Source organism: Larus michahellis, chromosome 3, assembly GCF_964199755.1.
Source record: "Larus michahellis chromosome 3, bLarMic1.1, whole genome shotgun sequence".
NCBI classification, from domain to species: domain Eukaryota; kingdom Metazoa; phylum Chordata; class Aves; order Charadriiformes; family Laridae; genus Larus; species Larus michahellis.
In genome coordinates, this window is record NC_133898.1 from 70,201,020 (window position 1) to 70,216,786 (window position 15,767).

General features: G+C 41.3%; 1 protein-coding gene across 1 annotated transcript in view; it reads left to right on the forward strand.

Annotated features, from left to right (window-relative positions):
• Positions 1 to 15,767, forward strand: part of STX7 (syntaxin 7) — a 35,580-nt gene that overhangs the window by 4,910 nt on the left and 14,903 nt on the right. Inside the window, exon 2 of the mRNA XM_074580698.1 lies at positions 2,714 to 2,867. Within this exon, the coding sequence (XP_074436799.1) occupies positions 2,786 to 2,867 (82 nt within the window). The 5' untranslated portion in view covers positions 2,714 to 2,785. The remainder of the gene's footprint in view (positions 1 to 2,713; positions 2,868 to 15,767) is intronic.

Sequence of the window (15,767 nt, forward strand, 5' to 3'; positions counted from 1 at the left end):
GCAGATGAAAAGCTAAACTATATCCTGTGGACTTTGCAGTCCATCATCTGAACGTGCTTTCAATATGTATTGTGTTTGGCTGCCCAACGTTGTAGCTAGAAAGTTGAAAAGCTGAAAGTCTTATGTATTGTATAATCTGTACATTTGTCAGTCTAGTGCAGTGTAACTTGTTTAAAGACACTTATGGTTAGCTGTAGAAATTTTCAAGACAAAAAAAGGAAGTCAATCACTGCTTTTGTCAAGACTTGGACGAAATGTTCTGTGTGTATCTCTTGATTGAAATGCTGTTGCTGAGAACAGTGTTACAGGTAGCTGTCTGGTGAATACAAATACGAAGGGAAAACAATCATGAAGGACTATTTCAGTTAGTTCTGCAGCCTTTCTTTCTACACAAGGTAATTTGGTCTTTTGCTGTCTCCTGAGCAGCTGCATATTAATGTTTAATTTCTAACATTAAATATAATATTTGACTAAAAAGTATTTTAGCCAGTGCTAGTGTTATAGTTAGCAAGCTACTAACATGTCTAGAAATAGTCATAACTTTTAAAACAATGTCAACAGCTATGAGAAATAGTCTTTTTCAAAATAACTTCTTTTAGGTAATTTCTTTGGATTTTATGCCTATGATTGTGTTTTCCGCAACATTGATAAAATTTCCTTAGTCAAGACACTAAAGCACAGAACCATTTATTTGCTGTAAAGTATGCAGGGGTTTGGTCTTACAGTACGAATTCAATGCAATATTGCCTAGAGTTTCCAAAAAGATCAAGGGTTGTTATGCCAGCCTTGGACCAGATAAGTGGGATTTAGGCTGGCTGACTGACTGACTGACAGACTTCAGACTTTAGTCTGTGACCCAAAATGACTTGAATCTGCATGTGATACAGACAAAGACAGGAAACAATACTGCAGAGAGCTAGCATGACCCGCGGGAGATTGTGCGGCAAGTACATAGAAAAGAGCAAATGCACTCCCTCTTGCCTCATCTAGTAATGAACAACCTGACTGCAGGAGATGCTTCAGGGCCTGAAGACTCCAAACAGGGTTTGGGACCCTGGTGCAACAGCCGTTTCAAAATCATGCAGGGTTTGTCTTCACAGTAGCATCAGCTTGTTCATTCGGCATCGGTAATGTAACCTGCAGGGCAGCGGGGGCGAGCCTGACGTCTGCAGTTAGATCCCTAGTGAAGTTCTGGTGGGATGTGTCTGACCAGCACAATGTCTTGGCAGCTCTACTAGAGATCATTTCATATCATAGAGATATGAAAACAGTCATGTTTTAAAGCAACCAGGGTGTTGCTGCGCTGTATTAATACAGGCATTTCTGAAAGTGAAAGAAAATAATATTTGGCAACAAGGACGGTTAATTATTTTTTAAAAAAAGGTTTGTAAAAGACTTGAGTTTGCTAACTGTAGCACAGCTGGTATCACACTTGACAAATCAGTTGGCCTTTTCATTTCCTTCTTTTCTGTTTAAACATTTAAATGTGCTTTCTCTGTCTCCCTGAAATTGAGTTTTAGCACTGTCTGTTAACCAGAAGCTGTCAGGCCTGGAGAAAAGGACATTGCTTGGATGGCACATGATTTGGGTTGAACAGCAGAAGTGCAGGGAACTGGTGAGGTTGAAATGTTGAACCCATGAAGCTGATGTGCAGGAGAGTGGAAAGGATAAAGTTAAGACTAAACACAGCCTGGATGAAATTATGAGATTGTGTTGGATGCACATATGCTTGATTAGTCTGCATTCTCACTGCAGAATAGATACATTGCCGTATTTGATTTGCACGTGTATCCTAAGCTATGTCTCAGTAATGTAGATTTAGAGCATCTCTGAGCTTGTACTGAAATTTGGTCTGCATGGATGGAAAGCAGGTTAAGACATCTCTAGTAGTTACGTGCTGCACAATTGTGTATGTGTGCTTTTAGGGCAAGCGTATTTATGAGTAATTGTCAGATTTTGACCTTTTTATGTAAGATATGATAGTTCTTGGCGTGAAAAATGCCCCTAAAAATACATTTGTATATCCAAGTTCTTGAAAAATTAGTTCATATTGGGAAACACAGCAGCTGAAAAAGGATAAAATTTCATTGAATTCAGATGAAACTGGATTACAACTAAAGTTGAAGTTGATAGAAATTATTGGGTTTTTCGAGGGAATTAGGTGCCTCCTTCATTCTGGTATCTTGTGTGATATCTGATGGTTTTTTTCCCAGGAGTTTATATATGCTAGGTTGTATTGGTTGGATGGGTGATACATGGTATGGAAATAATTTTCCTGGGACATAATTCATCAGAGGATTTGGCATTGACGGATTAAACGTACAGCTTTTTTTCTGGAATTGCAAAAATGAAAATGCATACTATTTCTTTGCTTACAGTGGGGAAAATATGTAAGAAGTTTGACAAAGGATGTAGTTTCTGTAATGTAGCTTCCGTAGAGTAATTGCAGATCTTAAGCCATGTGTATTAATAAGAACCTAAATAGTAAGAGTTATTTGTAGGAAATTCAAAAAGGACATCATATTCTTATTTAGTACTTTTTTGAGAAAACATTTCCTTAAATTCTGCCTTGAAATACTGTGGTTTTGGAGAGGGTAAACATTAGTATATGGAGTTTTCTTTAATCTTTTCCTGTGTATTCTTCTTTAAGATGGTGAAGACCTTTGGAAACCAATAACAAAGACATAATTCTGTTTTCTGGGGTGGGGTTTAGGTGTCTTTAATAGGTGGAGACTGTCTGACTTGTTCCCATCGTGGATGATCTTGACAGCGCATCTACTCAGCCATGTCGTACGGTGCGGGTTTTGGGGATCCTAATCAACTAGCCCAACGCATAACTTCTAACATCCAGAAGATCACGCAATGCTGTAAGTTGCATTTATGCATGTTTTTCTATAAAACTTCAATAATGGTGGTGCCCTCCATTCAAGGTTAGTTTCTCAGGTTCATTCATGGGAAATCACTGTGACTTCACCTGCTCGTTTGACAGGCTTGTGGCACCCCACACAGCAGATCCAGTCCTTTATACTTATGGTTAAGTGTGATCTGTCCTGGGGAAGTATAGTGTCACTCTGTATTCATCAGATGAATAAATAATTAGTAAGATGGCTGCTGATAATAAGCCAGTTTTGTCCTGGCCAGTTATGTGGCACCTTAAGATGGTAGATTGAGATGTTTGCGGAGGAAGGATTGCATCAAATATTTGCTGAAGCTTGAACTGTTTAGCAGGGACAGAAGCTGTGGCCTTGCAGCTTGCCCTTGAAAGTGCATATTAGATATGTAAATAAGATTGTGCAAGTTTTAATATATCTGTGCTTAGATTCATGCCACCTAATTTTTCTAGCCACTTAACTTTCCCTCCGTTTTCCATTATGTTTTTAATATGTGTGTGTACATGTAAATAAAGTAAATACAACTTGATCTCAGAAATTACGCGAAGTATACTGTTCATCAGAAGGCAGCTAGCCATGAACAACATATGGCTAGGTTTTGGCATGCATGTTCTTAATTTTGTGCAGGACGTAGTGTGCATGCAGAAATGGGTATTTTATTACTAAAACTTCAAATGAATTCTAATAAGCTAAGTATGTCAGTTTTAATAAAAACTTTGATCTTTGTTTTGCAAGACAAGTTTTAGGAGTTGATATTTGTAGCACAGATTAATAGCACAGATTGGGCTTTTGTGTATTTTTTCAGCTACATTTTTTATTTTCTTACAGAAAGAATGTCTTTAAATCTCAACAGACAGGAAGAAAAATTGCAATTTTGCTTTATTGAAAAGTTTATGTACATCAGGCATGTATATTCTCAACCTTAAATTAACAAACTGGCTCTGTAAAAGCCCTTATGCTTTATTTCCTAAAATCTACTCAGTGCATTCACTCAGTCTCATGGCTTCTAACTTGGTGTTCCAGAGACACCTGCTAACCTGTGACAGACACCAAGGCTCCAAGATAAAAAAAAGACCTCTTGGTTGTCGGGTGACAACCTAAAGTGGAAACAGTGGTTGAAACTGGAGCATTGTGAAGACAGTCACTGAACAAAGTTAACCATCTTGTGCTGGACTCAGCAAGTCCTTAGTCTCATCCTGCCTGTTACATCTCCTCTCTTGGTTCTGCTGTGTCTCCCCTCCCCTTGTGACAAGACATACTAAAAGCAAGCTGCCCAGGCGGAGATATGACACAGGGGTTACCTGCAATCCTGCTCTCCTCTCCTGTTTGAAATTTAGATGGCTAAAGTCTGAGCAAGAGACAGGTGCTTCTGCCATTCCAAGACCCAACTCCAAATCTCTCTTAGCCCTACTGCTACATGGCTTCAGAAACAGGAGCTTTGCCTTCAAAATCTCCAGTCAAGCACTTTTCTAGGACTGATAGGTACGCAGATGGATTCTATCCCTCGCTCTTCTGTAGATCTGACTGAACTGTAACCACTCAGTTACTCTTGTAGTCCATTCTCCTCTGGTAGATTTTATGAGCAACTGGATCTTATGGGCCTGCTGGATACTTTTCCTGGACTAAGCGCTGTAAGGGCTTACATACACTTCTCTAGCTATTTTGTTCCTACGTGTAGTACCTGTCCAGCTTCCTGTTGGAAGGTGTGAGCTGCAGGGACTTCCAGGTCAAATGGGAAGAAACCTGCAAGCTTGGGGACCCATGAAGCTAGTCAGCTGCTGAGCAGGTGTCTTTTACACTGCAATTTATGATCTTGGTTAGAGAGAGAAACAGGAATCTTAACCCTAAATCCATGTTTTTCCTTCTAAGCAATTGACTTGATTTTGCACTTCTGTCCAGAAATGCTTAGCATTTGTGAGACGAGTCAACATATTTGAAATCTTCTTGGTTAACCTGGGGTTGTGTAGATATTCTGGTTTTCAGAGTGAGATTAATAGAGAAAAAGAGTTTCATTTCAGGTTACCGAACCATGTGAGGAGATCCCTCAAAACTAATTCACCCTTCTGCTGACATGCTAGCAAACTGTGAATACTACTACAGAGATCTAGATGAGGTACAGGTTAGTTGGAAGGAAGACAGCTCTTCCAGGTAGAAGCTGGCCCTTTAACTTGTGGGAGAAATACAGAACTTCCTGAATTAGGCAGCACCATACTGCCAAGTTTTCATAATACGCCAGAATTTTATAGGAAGTAGCACTGGTCAGAACAACAATTATTACTATAACATTTCTTCAAGGTTGAATTATTACACATCCTCTCCAAGTAATAAATTTGATCTGGTTCTTGATTAACTCTTCTTAATATGCCATACATATCCAAGATAAAATACATATATTAAATACCTCACATTTTATTATGCATCCACGTGACACTGCTGTTGTATTAATACTTGTAATCCTTACCTCCCTTCTTTCCTCGTTCATGTAGTCCACTGTTACTGATTGACAAACAAAGCTCATCTCTATGCTGGTTTAGCACACCAAGAATTAAATCAGTTGTGAGATAGCATTCTTTTTGGTTTGGATTCTTCTGTGATAATAGAGAAGCTCTGTATGTGTATCAGGTAGCAGCTGCATTAGCTTAGCACCCTTTTAACTTTAAATAACAGATTTTATTGATCTGTTGATACAATCATGCAGTTGATTGTTATGTTGAAGATCGCTCTCTACAACTACCTGAAAGGAGGCTGTAGAGAGGTGGGGGTCATAGAATCACAGAATCATTTAGGTTGGAAAAGACCCTTGGGATCATCGAGTCCAACCATCAACTCCGCTCTACAAAGTTCTCCCTTACACCATATCCCTTAACACCACATCTAAATGAGTCTTAAACACATTCAGGGATGATGACTCCACCACCTCCCTGGGCAGCCTATTCCAGTGTCTGACCACTCTTTCTGTGAAGAATTTTTTCCTAATGTCCAGCCTAAACCTACCCTGCTGCAGCTGGAACCCATTGCCTCTTGTTCTATTGCTAATTACCTGTGAGAAGAGACCAGCACCAACCTCTCTACAGTGTCCTTTCAAGTAGTTGTAGAGAGTGATGAGGTCTCCCCTCAGCCTCCTCTTCCTCAAACTAAACAGTCCCAGCTCCTTCAGTCGCTCCTCATAAGATTTATTCTCGAGGCCCTTCACCGGCTTCGTTGCCCTCCTCTGCACTCGCTCCAGCACCTCAATATCTCTCTCGTATTGAGGTGCCCAGAACTGGACACAATACTCAAGGTGTGGCCTCACCAGTGCTGAGTACAGGGGGACAATCACCTCCCTACTTCTGCTGGTCACACTATTTCTAATACAAGCCAGGATGGCATTGGCCCTCTTGGCCACCTGGGCACACTGCTGGCTCATGTTTAGTCGCTTGTCAGTTAGAACCCCCAGGTCCTTTTCTGCCAGGCAGCTCTCCAGCCACACTTCCCCAAGCCTGTAGCGATGCATGGGGTTGTTGTGGCCTAAGTGCAGGACCGGGCACTTGGTCTTGTTGAAGCTCATACCGTTAGCATTGGCCCATCGGTCCAATCTATCCAAGTCTCTCTGTAGAGCCTCCCTATCCTCATGCAGATCAACACTCCTGCTTAGCTTCGTGTCATCTGCAAACTTGCTGATCGGTCAGGTCGGTCTCTCCTCCCAAGTAACAGGCAATAGGACAAGAGGAAATGGCCTGAAGTTGCACCAGGGGAGGTTTAGACTGGATATCAGGAAAAATTTTTACACTGAAAGGGTTATCAAGCATCAGAACAGGCAGTCCAGGGAAGTGGTTGAGTCACCATCCCTAGAGGTATTTAAAAGACAGGTGGACATAGTGCTTAGAGATATGGTTTAGCGATGGTTTTTGTCAGAGTTAGGTTGATGGTTGGACTAGATGATCTGAAAGGTCCCCTCCAACCTAGGCGGTTCTATGATTCTATGTGTTAAGAGGTGTAAATTGCTTCTGCGTTTTCTGAACCACTGGTGAACTACTACAGTAAGTGCTATCTGTAGTGGGCTGTTTGAGTTTCTTTGGAGGAGAGGGCACTGGTGGGTCATTTTTAGGACCTTGAAGATATAATTGAGCTAGCTAATGGAAAGCAGCATACGTTGCTGTCTGCACTCTGAGCTCTCTTGGAAACTTAAGCCAGGAGGGCACCTATATGTGTTTGGGATCCCAAACCCCGTAGTGTTCTGTGAAACGAAGGTTCTTTCAGCTGTTCTTTAAAATGGATTCATGCTCTGTTTTGCATTTCCAGCATTTCTGCAGAAATAAGTGATTGTAATGTGTAGATGTTGCTACATCTAGGGAATGGAGTCTACTTTCCTCAGCCTGAAACTCACGTTTTATCAGCGGCATCTCCGAGCTGAGACTTAGGGAACCAGTCTGTGTAGCGTTTCTCTGTGCATTTTGTTAAAACTGTTCCACTGAGCAGCTGGAATTGCAAAACTGTAGGCTCTTCTTGATATCCGATGCAGAGTGGCAGGCCTCAGGCAAGAGAGGGAGTTAGGCTCTCAGACCCACTCCTACTTTTAGAAAATCCATGTGACTGTCTTTGAGCAGTGCTGTGTGTAAAACCTGGGGAGCCTGTATCACATGTGCTTGAATGAGCTGCGGTGTTGTGTGCCGAACCTCGGTGAGGTCAGCGATGCCTGCGAGCTGTGTCTCACCAGTTTGGTTTCGGGTCTGTGTTAACAGTTGTGAGAAGCAGATCCGTGAACAGCTAGGGAACGTTCAGATTTAAATAATAAAACCAAAGAAGTGTATAATGAGCTTTGTCACCTCTTAGGCTTAGGCAGCTGCTAAATTTCTGTGTTACTAGAACACAATTTAGGATTAAGGTCTGAAAGTCTGTCTGGAATCTGGTCCAAAGTAACTGTAATTCTCATTCCAGGCCTATCTTTTATCTGATAATAAAATCTAGATGACATGCATTGCGTTGGATTTTTGAAATATGAATTTAAAAGTGGTTGAAGTTTGTCCCTAACTTTCTGAATATGAAGAACAGGAATATGGAGATCAGAATATAAGGAAAGATGCAGGGTGTAGAGCTTCAACCTGTCTGGGCTTTGGAGATGGAGAACCTGTTGTTATCAAGGTGTTTTAATCAGTGTTTACTGAAGGAGCAGTAGCTCCAGAACTGGGTTTCATAGGTTGCACTTTCACTTATGTGGCAGCTTAATGGCATCTGCTCTTAACTTGAGAAAAATCTCAATGCCTTCCTTCAGTGTTTCCTGTTGGTCACTCATTTACAGCAACTGGATAGACAAGGAATGAGCGTGGTGCACAAAAACAAGATGAGCTAGCAAAAAATATTTTTGTGACAAACCAAGTCCTGCCTGCTTACAAATCTGTATTTCTGTCAGGCATGTTCATTTACCATACTGGGATATGCCTAGTAGGATGAGAGCACTGAGTCCATATTGTGATTATTTTTTTTCCTTTTTTTTTTCCTTCTCCTCTTCTTGAGAAGTGTGTAGCAAATTGTACAACAGGAAATCTGTTCTTTCAACAAATGGAAAGATGAAAGTAGAATAAAACAGACAAAAAGCCTAATTTAAAAGCTTTAAAATGTTGATTTCAGACTTCTTACAACTGTGAAGATGAGGGGAAGCAGTTCTTTGAAATCTGACAGTTTTCTGCATTTTAAATAATTCATTCTCTGTACAGCAGAAAGAGGAAAAGCATTTTGGTTAAAAAGGTGTTCCCAAGAGGGGGCAAAATGGGAGTTGCATTCACCTACAGGGACAATTCCACAGTTATAAGACTAGGAAGGATATGGTTAGAGGAGTAGAGGCCTCTTCTGCTCAGCTGGAAAGATTTGACTCGTGTCTCTGACAGGAACTGCGCAAGAAGAGGTAACCAGACATGGTTTTTCCGCCCCCCACATACTTCTTCTCAAGTCTGTCTCCTGTGTGTGGGTCATTAAGGAAGCAGACTTGTATGCCTTTGTTTTGTTTTGCTCCTAGTATTTTCTTTCTAGCCATGGAATACGTCACTCACTGCAATCTCTGAAGAAAAGCAGGAACAATACAGGCTAGGGAGGTAACTATCATGGCTCCACTGGCATCTTAAGCTTTGGGAGCTGTTTGTTTAGAAGCAATTTAGAATGCTGTCTTTTGCTTGGGAACAAAGCCTGGCATTGATAAAGTACACCAAATCTTTGAGTTTTAGAGAATTTCTGGTTTGCAAACTGTAATGAAGGAGTTACAGAACCTATGCTAACTGAAGTGAGGCATTCACATTCCCTCCCTACTTCTCACTTTCCAACTCCAGTTTATAAAGGTTGTGGCAGGATTTTGTGTAGTGGTAGTTGCAAAGTCAGTTACAGTGGCATAATCTACCCTTGCTCAGTATTGGCAAGGTCAGCGATACCGTACTTGACTTGTTCATGCACACTGAAAATCAGTCCAGCTGGAGAAACATATGCTCTGCATACTGCAAGATAATAAAAAAAAAAACAAAACAAAACTCAGTAGCCACAAGCCACATAGGGCTAGAGGGAGTCTGCCTGGCTTTGAGAGATTCTTTATGAGAAAGATTCTTGCCTTCTGCTAACTTTCTTTTCTGTTCATTATGTAGCACAAGCATTGATTCATATAAAGCACATTCCCAGAAGATCAGCTTCAGCCAGCAAAGATCCCTCTGTCATGTGGTACCTCTCCTGTGACAGCACGTTTGTCCAATTTTTGTTGCATCCCAAGTTTTCTATAAGCCAATATTTTCACTGGATGTTGTTAAAATGGGAGTTGAATTTCATCAGTTGTGTGACTTTCCCTTTCACCTTATGTAACTGTAGGAAATCATAACCATAAATTAAACCCTGAAGAATATTAGAGTTCTGATATGTGCCTTTTTGTTGTGGTTTAAGCTCAGGAGGTAACTGAAAGGTTCAGCTAAAGCAGGCCAAAACATTCATGAAAAACTATGTCTGACACTATGTTTGTAACACCAACAGATTCACATGATTATTCTGTAGCTAAAGAAGGATACAGATGGGCAAGTGAAAAGTAAATGAAATCAGTGAGGTGTTGAAATCAGAGCCTGTATGAAAACAAAATTCTGTTTTGTCTATATTTAAAGTGTGGTTCCGTACAGGTGTAGTTTTTAAGCAGCTAGGCTTAAAGTAGAGCTTGTTGAGACACTTACTATGATATTGTCAGAAATTACCAATTAGCAACAGTTACCCAGAATTTGATTTTGTGGGAATATACTAGTTAAAACAAATATATATATATATATTTATTATTGTTGTTATTTTCAGGAAGGTTTCTTGGCTTTAGGGTGAAGTCTCAGTAAAACCTGGAAAAGGCTGGTTACGTAGGTGTTTTAAGCACCCATTATGGTCCTCCACCTTACATTTTGTGGACTTTCCCAAGGCTGAGGAATTGAACTTGAATCTGCTATATCCAAGTCATAACTTGAATATGGAGGATAACAGGAGGAGGAATTCAGATATTTTGGGTTTTTGTAAATGCCTGTCTTTCTGCAATGAGGTGAAGTCATGAAGACCACAATTCTTTTAGAAACCAACTATTTCTGAAAACTTCAAGCGTGAATTATTTGCATGCTGTTCCTAAAGGCTTTGTTCTATGTAAAGCAGCATATATATTTAAGGTAGTATGCCTCACAGATTTGTTTATGATTTTTCAGAGTTTTGTTAATATTTTTCTGTGTTTTCTTTTGTTTGTTAAAAATATTTTCATTCTATAGAAAATGCCAAACAGTGCCTTATGTGGGTGACATTGCACATGACGGAGAGGGATTTATTTATGCTAGCAGCAGAACAGAATGAAAAATGGGTCTTCCGTGTACACCCCAATGTGCTATTTGTGTTAGTATGTGCAGAAAAGGCAGAATTTTTCCTTGGCTTAGTGTTTTGTATTACCTTAGTTAACTAGTCTGGGTGAGGTGGGTATGAAAGAGCTCTGTAAATTAAGCCATCTTAGTTTGGAAGTGGTTTAAATAACAGTTGTAAAACCAACGTGCAATTTAAAAATAGCAAGATGACAATAAAGACATCCACAATTTTGTCTGTAACTGTTGCTTTTGCTGATGCGGCAAGTATAAATGGACTCACCTAGACAACATAACTTTTGCAAAACAGCCTGCAAACAGCCGAGGGGAAGGGATGTAGCCAGGGTCCTCATGCTCCTTCCTGTCTCTAGAGAGTTACATTTCAGAGCCTCTCTAGGGTACTTAAAATACCTATTCCAGTTCAATTCTGTTGGATTTTCCTCCTTGTGAACAGAAGAGGAGATTGCATGGCAGTTTGGTTATCCAGAGAACCCTCTATCAAATCTCCTATAAATCTGCTGTGCGGGAGGCTGCGCTCCAGTTAGGGCTCAGAATAAACCCAGGTCAGTGGTTGATTGTGAGTGACCCCCAGAGTAACAGCTACTTGCTTGTGTTGACTAGTCCGTGATGTGTTGCATGTGTTTGCTTCCATGTTAGCTCCTGAGTTAGCTTCCTGCATTAATGACCTGACCTCTGAAAAAAACAAGCTTTCTTCATGTAGGTGGGTGGGTTTATGGTGTTTGTGCAGCTACTGCTTACTGCAGAATCATGCATCATTTTCATAACTTAATAAGCTACTGGTATTCTTTAGAGAAATGTTGATACTTTGGGGTTCAGGGAATTACCAGAGGCATTTTAGGATTTGAATATAAAGTGATTGTAACTTGATTTAATGACTTCCCCTTGGCCAAGCTGTACTAATTGATCACATGATCAGTTATTGTGCACTTAAACAATGTGTATTTAGTGTGCTCTACGCCCACATTAGAAGAACAGGCACCACTTCAATCCCACTTCACAGTGTCTTTGAAAGACCATTATAGGTGGTAGTACACTAGCATGAAATAATTACGACAGCACTGAAAAAGCTGAAGTCGCATCCTGAACTTCTGACATGGTTGCTGGTGTTCCTGGTCACCTAGGGGCATGATTCTATTTAAAAATGCTAGAAGCTCTAATAAAATCCAACAGGAAAGGGTACAAGACGTGACATTTTCCCACTCTTCCATGCTCAATGAGTGTTTAGTCCTTAGAGCTCTGAGGGCAATCTTCATCCCCATCCTCATTTTATTTACTCCTTCCCACACATACTTCAGTTACTGTGGCAATGAAGGAACTTCTCGTGCCAATGTATTATCCTGTTTTAGAATAATCTGTGTTATACACTGAGTTAAGATAGAATAAAGCAAATGACTTAAAACCAAATTACTGAAGTTTTTAGATACTTGATTCCAAGTAGGTGCGCTCTTGGGAGTGGGGGTGCTTTTTACTAAGCTGGGGTCTTTTGGCTGGTGCCCTGGATTTGATTCCTCTAGTGAACTGTCACTCTTGGTTAAAGCAGAGTTAGGAGGTGCACAGCACTGTGGCACTGTGATTTATCTAACATTTTAGTCAGTGTGAACTACACTAGTAGCCTTAAAGAGGCACTTACACTCATACAAAAAACTTCAATTTGCTGAATTTATTGCAACTACGTTATGTTGCTATGTGTAACAGCTTTTATAAAAGATTGATCTGGAAATGTTTTCTGCAGCGTCTGTCCATCTTTAGTCACGAACCCTCGGTTGAAGTGCAGAAGGAAAACACGTTGAATTGGATTTGAATAAATTGAGGAAGTCTGTTGTCCCTAGGCAAAAGCAGTTTGAACTGGTGTAATTTTTTACAAATAATTCTTCTGTTCCAGTAACCTGCTCTGAAGTGACTCTGAAGTTTATTAGATTCTGCACAACTTAATCTGTAACTGGATGTGCTGTTTGTTGACTCACTTCTTCAGCTGGGAACAAGTAGGAGATTTCTTCATAGTTACCCAACCGGTGGCAGTGTGTGTAAGGTCTTTGCTGAAGCATTTCTGAATGGTGACTGTGCTGGTGTGGTATTCACTGTATTTGCCGTATGAAGCCATAGCTGAGCCTGAGCCTCACGTGGAGCAGACTTTGCATTTGGTGTGCACAAAGGAACGCTTTGCTGATTCTGTTTATTCTGCATGGGCTCAGGAGCTAAGAAGGTGACAAAAAATCAACGGCTTTAAATCCCCATTGTTTGTTTTAGTCCTTTGAACCTTAGGCAGCAACTAAAACCCTATCCATCCCTTTTTAAGTAAAAGACGGTGGCATGTGGGGGACCCTCACCATTGCAGTTAATATTCAGGAGCAGCTGTAGCCGCTGGTTGGAACAGTGTTCTGCTCCTTCTCCCTCTGACAGGTCCCCAGCCCTGCTGTTCTGTAAGGCAGGTTTCATTGTACTCGCCCTGCCTGCTTGTCTGGTTCTGGCCCTCTGCAGTACAGGGACTCCGCGTTTGTTGTTCCTCTTGCTGCCGGTGTTTTTTCCATGCACACCCAATGGGTGCCGCGTTTCCTGTGGAAGCATTAGAGCGCAGCTTTATGAAATTGGGCAATGTGGTGGGTCTGGCTTGGACTGTAGCACTGAAGGAAACTGCTGCTGCATAGCTGTAACGCAATCTTACATGATCCAAGTAAGAAGTGAGGTTCCAGGCTGCAAAGGGGTAATAAGCAGCGCTCATTAAACATATTCCCCCACCCACCCCCCTTTCATGCTTCTATGTTGTGTCATTTTTAGAATTCTGTGGGTTATGCGTTGATTCACCTCGCTTTCCAGCTGTAAAGCTGCAACAAGCTTGATCACGGCCACTTGAGGGTTTAAAGTTTTGTTTTCCAAATATTAAATAGAATGGAAGTTGAGATGGGAAGACAGCTGGTTGTAGGTAACTTAGGAAAGCTGCTCTCCTGTAGCTGGAGTTACTGGTAAGCGTTCCAAAGTTAGACCATCCTCAGTTGGGGATAATTTTTTTTGCTTCTGTGTTCTTAGAGGCAAGAAGTTGTTTACGTGTTGGTCTTCATTGTATTAATTTATCTATTTGTATCTTTATTTTAAGTTTGAAACTTCCTGTGTGATCTTAAATGTTTTCATGTTCAAGGAGCAGAACCAGCAGCTATGTCAACGTGGATTTACTAGTGGTAATGGAATAGCTTTGCAGAACTGGCTGAAAGACAAAGGAAGATGAGGAGAAAGGAGGTGAAGTTTCTTGTTTCCTAGCCAGCTGAAAGCCAGCTGTTAAACAAGGGTGATGTGTGATCCAATATGAGAAATACGTTTTTATCTATGGAAAAAATAGTATATATTGCAAATCTGTCGGGAACATGTCTGTTAAAAGATGTAAATATTTCCACTGTAAATCTCACTACTCCTGTAACTCATGTAGAGAAAAGGGTGTCTTTTATATAAGACACTATTACTATTTTTTTCTGTGTCTTTTTTTGTTTTGGTTCCCTTTAACTAGAGGGGGAGCTTCCACTGACTAGAAATGGAACCACTGTTTGCCTTACTAAAAGTAAACATGGGCTGACTCTGAAATAATTGTCTCTGTAGGAATTCGGGTTTGGTCTTAATTGTTTCTCTGGCTCATCATTAACCGTGTCTGACCTGTTCCTGAGCACGTGACTGGTCTGAGGGTAGCTGAGCAGCTTTCATCAGCTAATAGTTATGTACGATGAGATTTAGATCAGGAATGTTGAAAAGGCAAGTGAACAGTCTTCTTGCTAATACAGTATTGCTTCTTTCTAAGAAGAGACTCATTTTCATGTGGAAAAAGTGAGATTCTTTTCTTTTGCATGGGAGACAGCAGTTGCTTGGAAAAAATGCATTTTGCTTGCGTGGTATCATGTACCCTGCTTCCTGCACTGCCCAGTTCCCAAGGGGGACCTGCCTGCTGGGGTGGCTCATTGCCAGCCCACAGCTGACAAGGTGTTGCTCCTTCAGGGTAGCAGTACGAGCCCTGAAAGAGCTGCTGATCTGCATTACATGCAAACATCTACCCTGATCTTCAGTGTAGAAGCGGCTGCAGGAGTTTGTGCACCTCTGACGGAGGCCGTTGCCATATCCTGGTGACTTTGGTGAAGAACACGTGTGCATGCGGTGTGTGCCCTTCTGCAGCTCATGAGCAAAGTCCAGCAGCTAGCTGTACGTACCCAAGGAACCTGAGTTAAAGTGTCAGAATTTGCACTGAAATGGATTAAAATCATGCATAAGATCCAGTCAGGCTCTGTTACAGGATTGGTGATGCCCAGATGAATAGCAGGGACTTCTGGTGGTCATATTACTCCTGTCTTTCGGAGCTCCTTGGGAAGTTGGAAGAATCAGGAAGTGGGGAAGGGAAAACCATAAAGGGTGAGGTAACCTAGGAACCCGTCAAAACGGTACTCTGATCTTTGGTCCCTGACTATTACCGGTGTGTTTACAGTGCAGAGCTGGGACTTTGTGAGGTGGGCCTAAGCCTTTGTCTCTCCGGGACACTTGAGCATTGCTGATGGATTGAGTGGCACCAAAGCAGCTGCCAGGTGCCTTGATGTGCCAGCCTGAACTTCCTGCAGAGGGGCAAAAATCTGCTTAAACAAGGGAGGCAGTACCCTTACAAATACCACCATCAGCAGTGAAGCTAATAACTTATGGGCCTGTGTTTTACGAAAAGTAATCCTGGTTTTCCAGCAGCTTTGCTCTCCACCGCCAGTGCCAAGACCCTCTCTGTGCTTGTTTCCCAAATGGGGCAATGGAAGGAGCCAGCAGAGGTGTTTCTACAGTCTAACCTTCAGGAGGAGAGTCTAAGGCTACCCTGCTTTTCCTTTGAGGAAAGGAAGGGATATTGACTTTTATCTAAGAAGTTTTGAAGCCAGTTCTTGCTTTGAATCAAACCTGTAAGATCTCAGCATATGCACGTGAGGGAACACAAGACACTTTACCTCTGTGATCCAGGTGGTAATGTCTCAAAGCCTTTTTAAATTTTGTTTTTATCAATAGAGCTGTATGAGTTCACGAGTCTGGA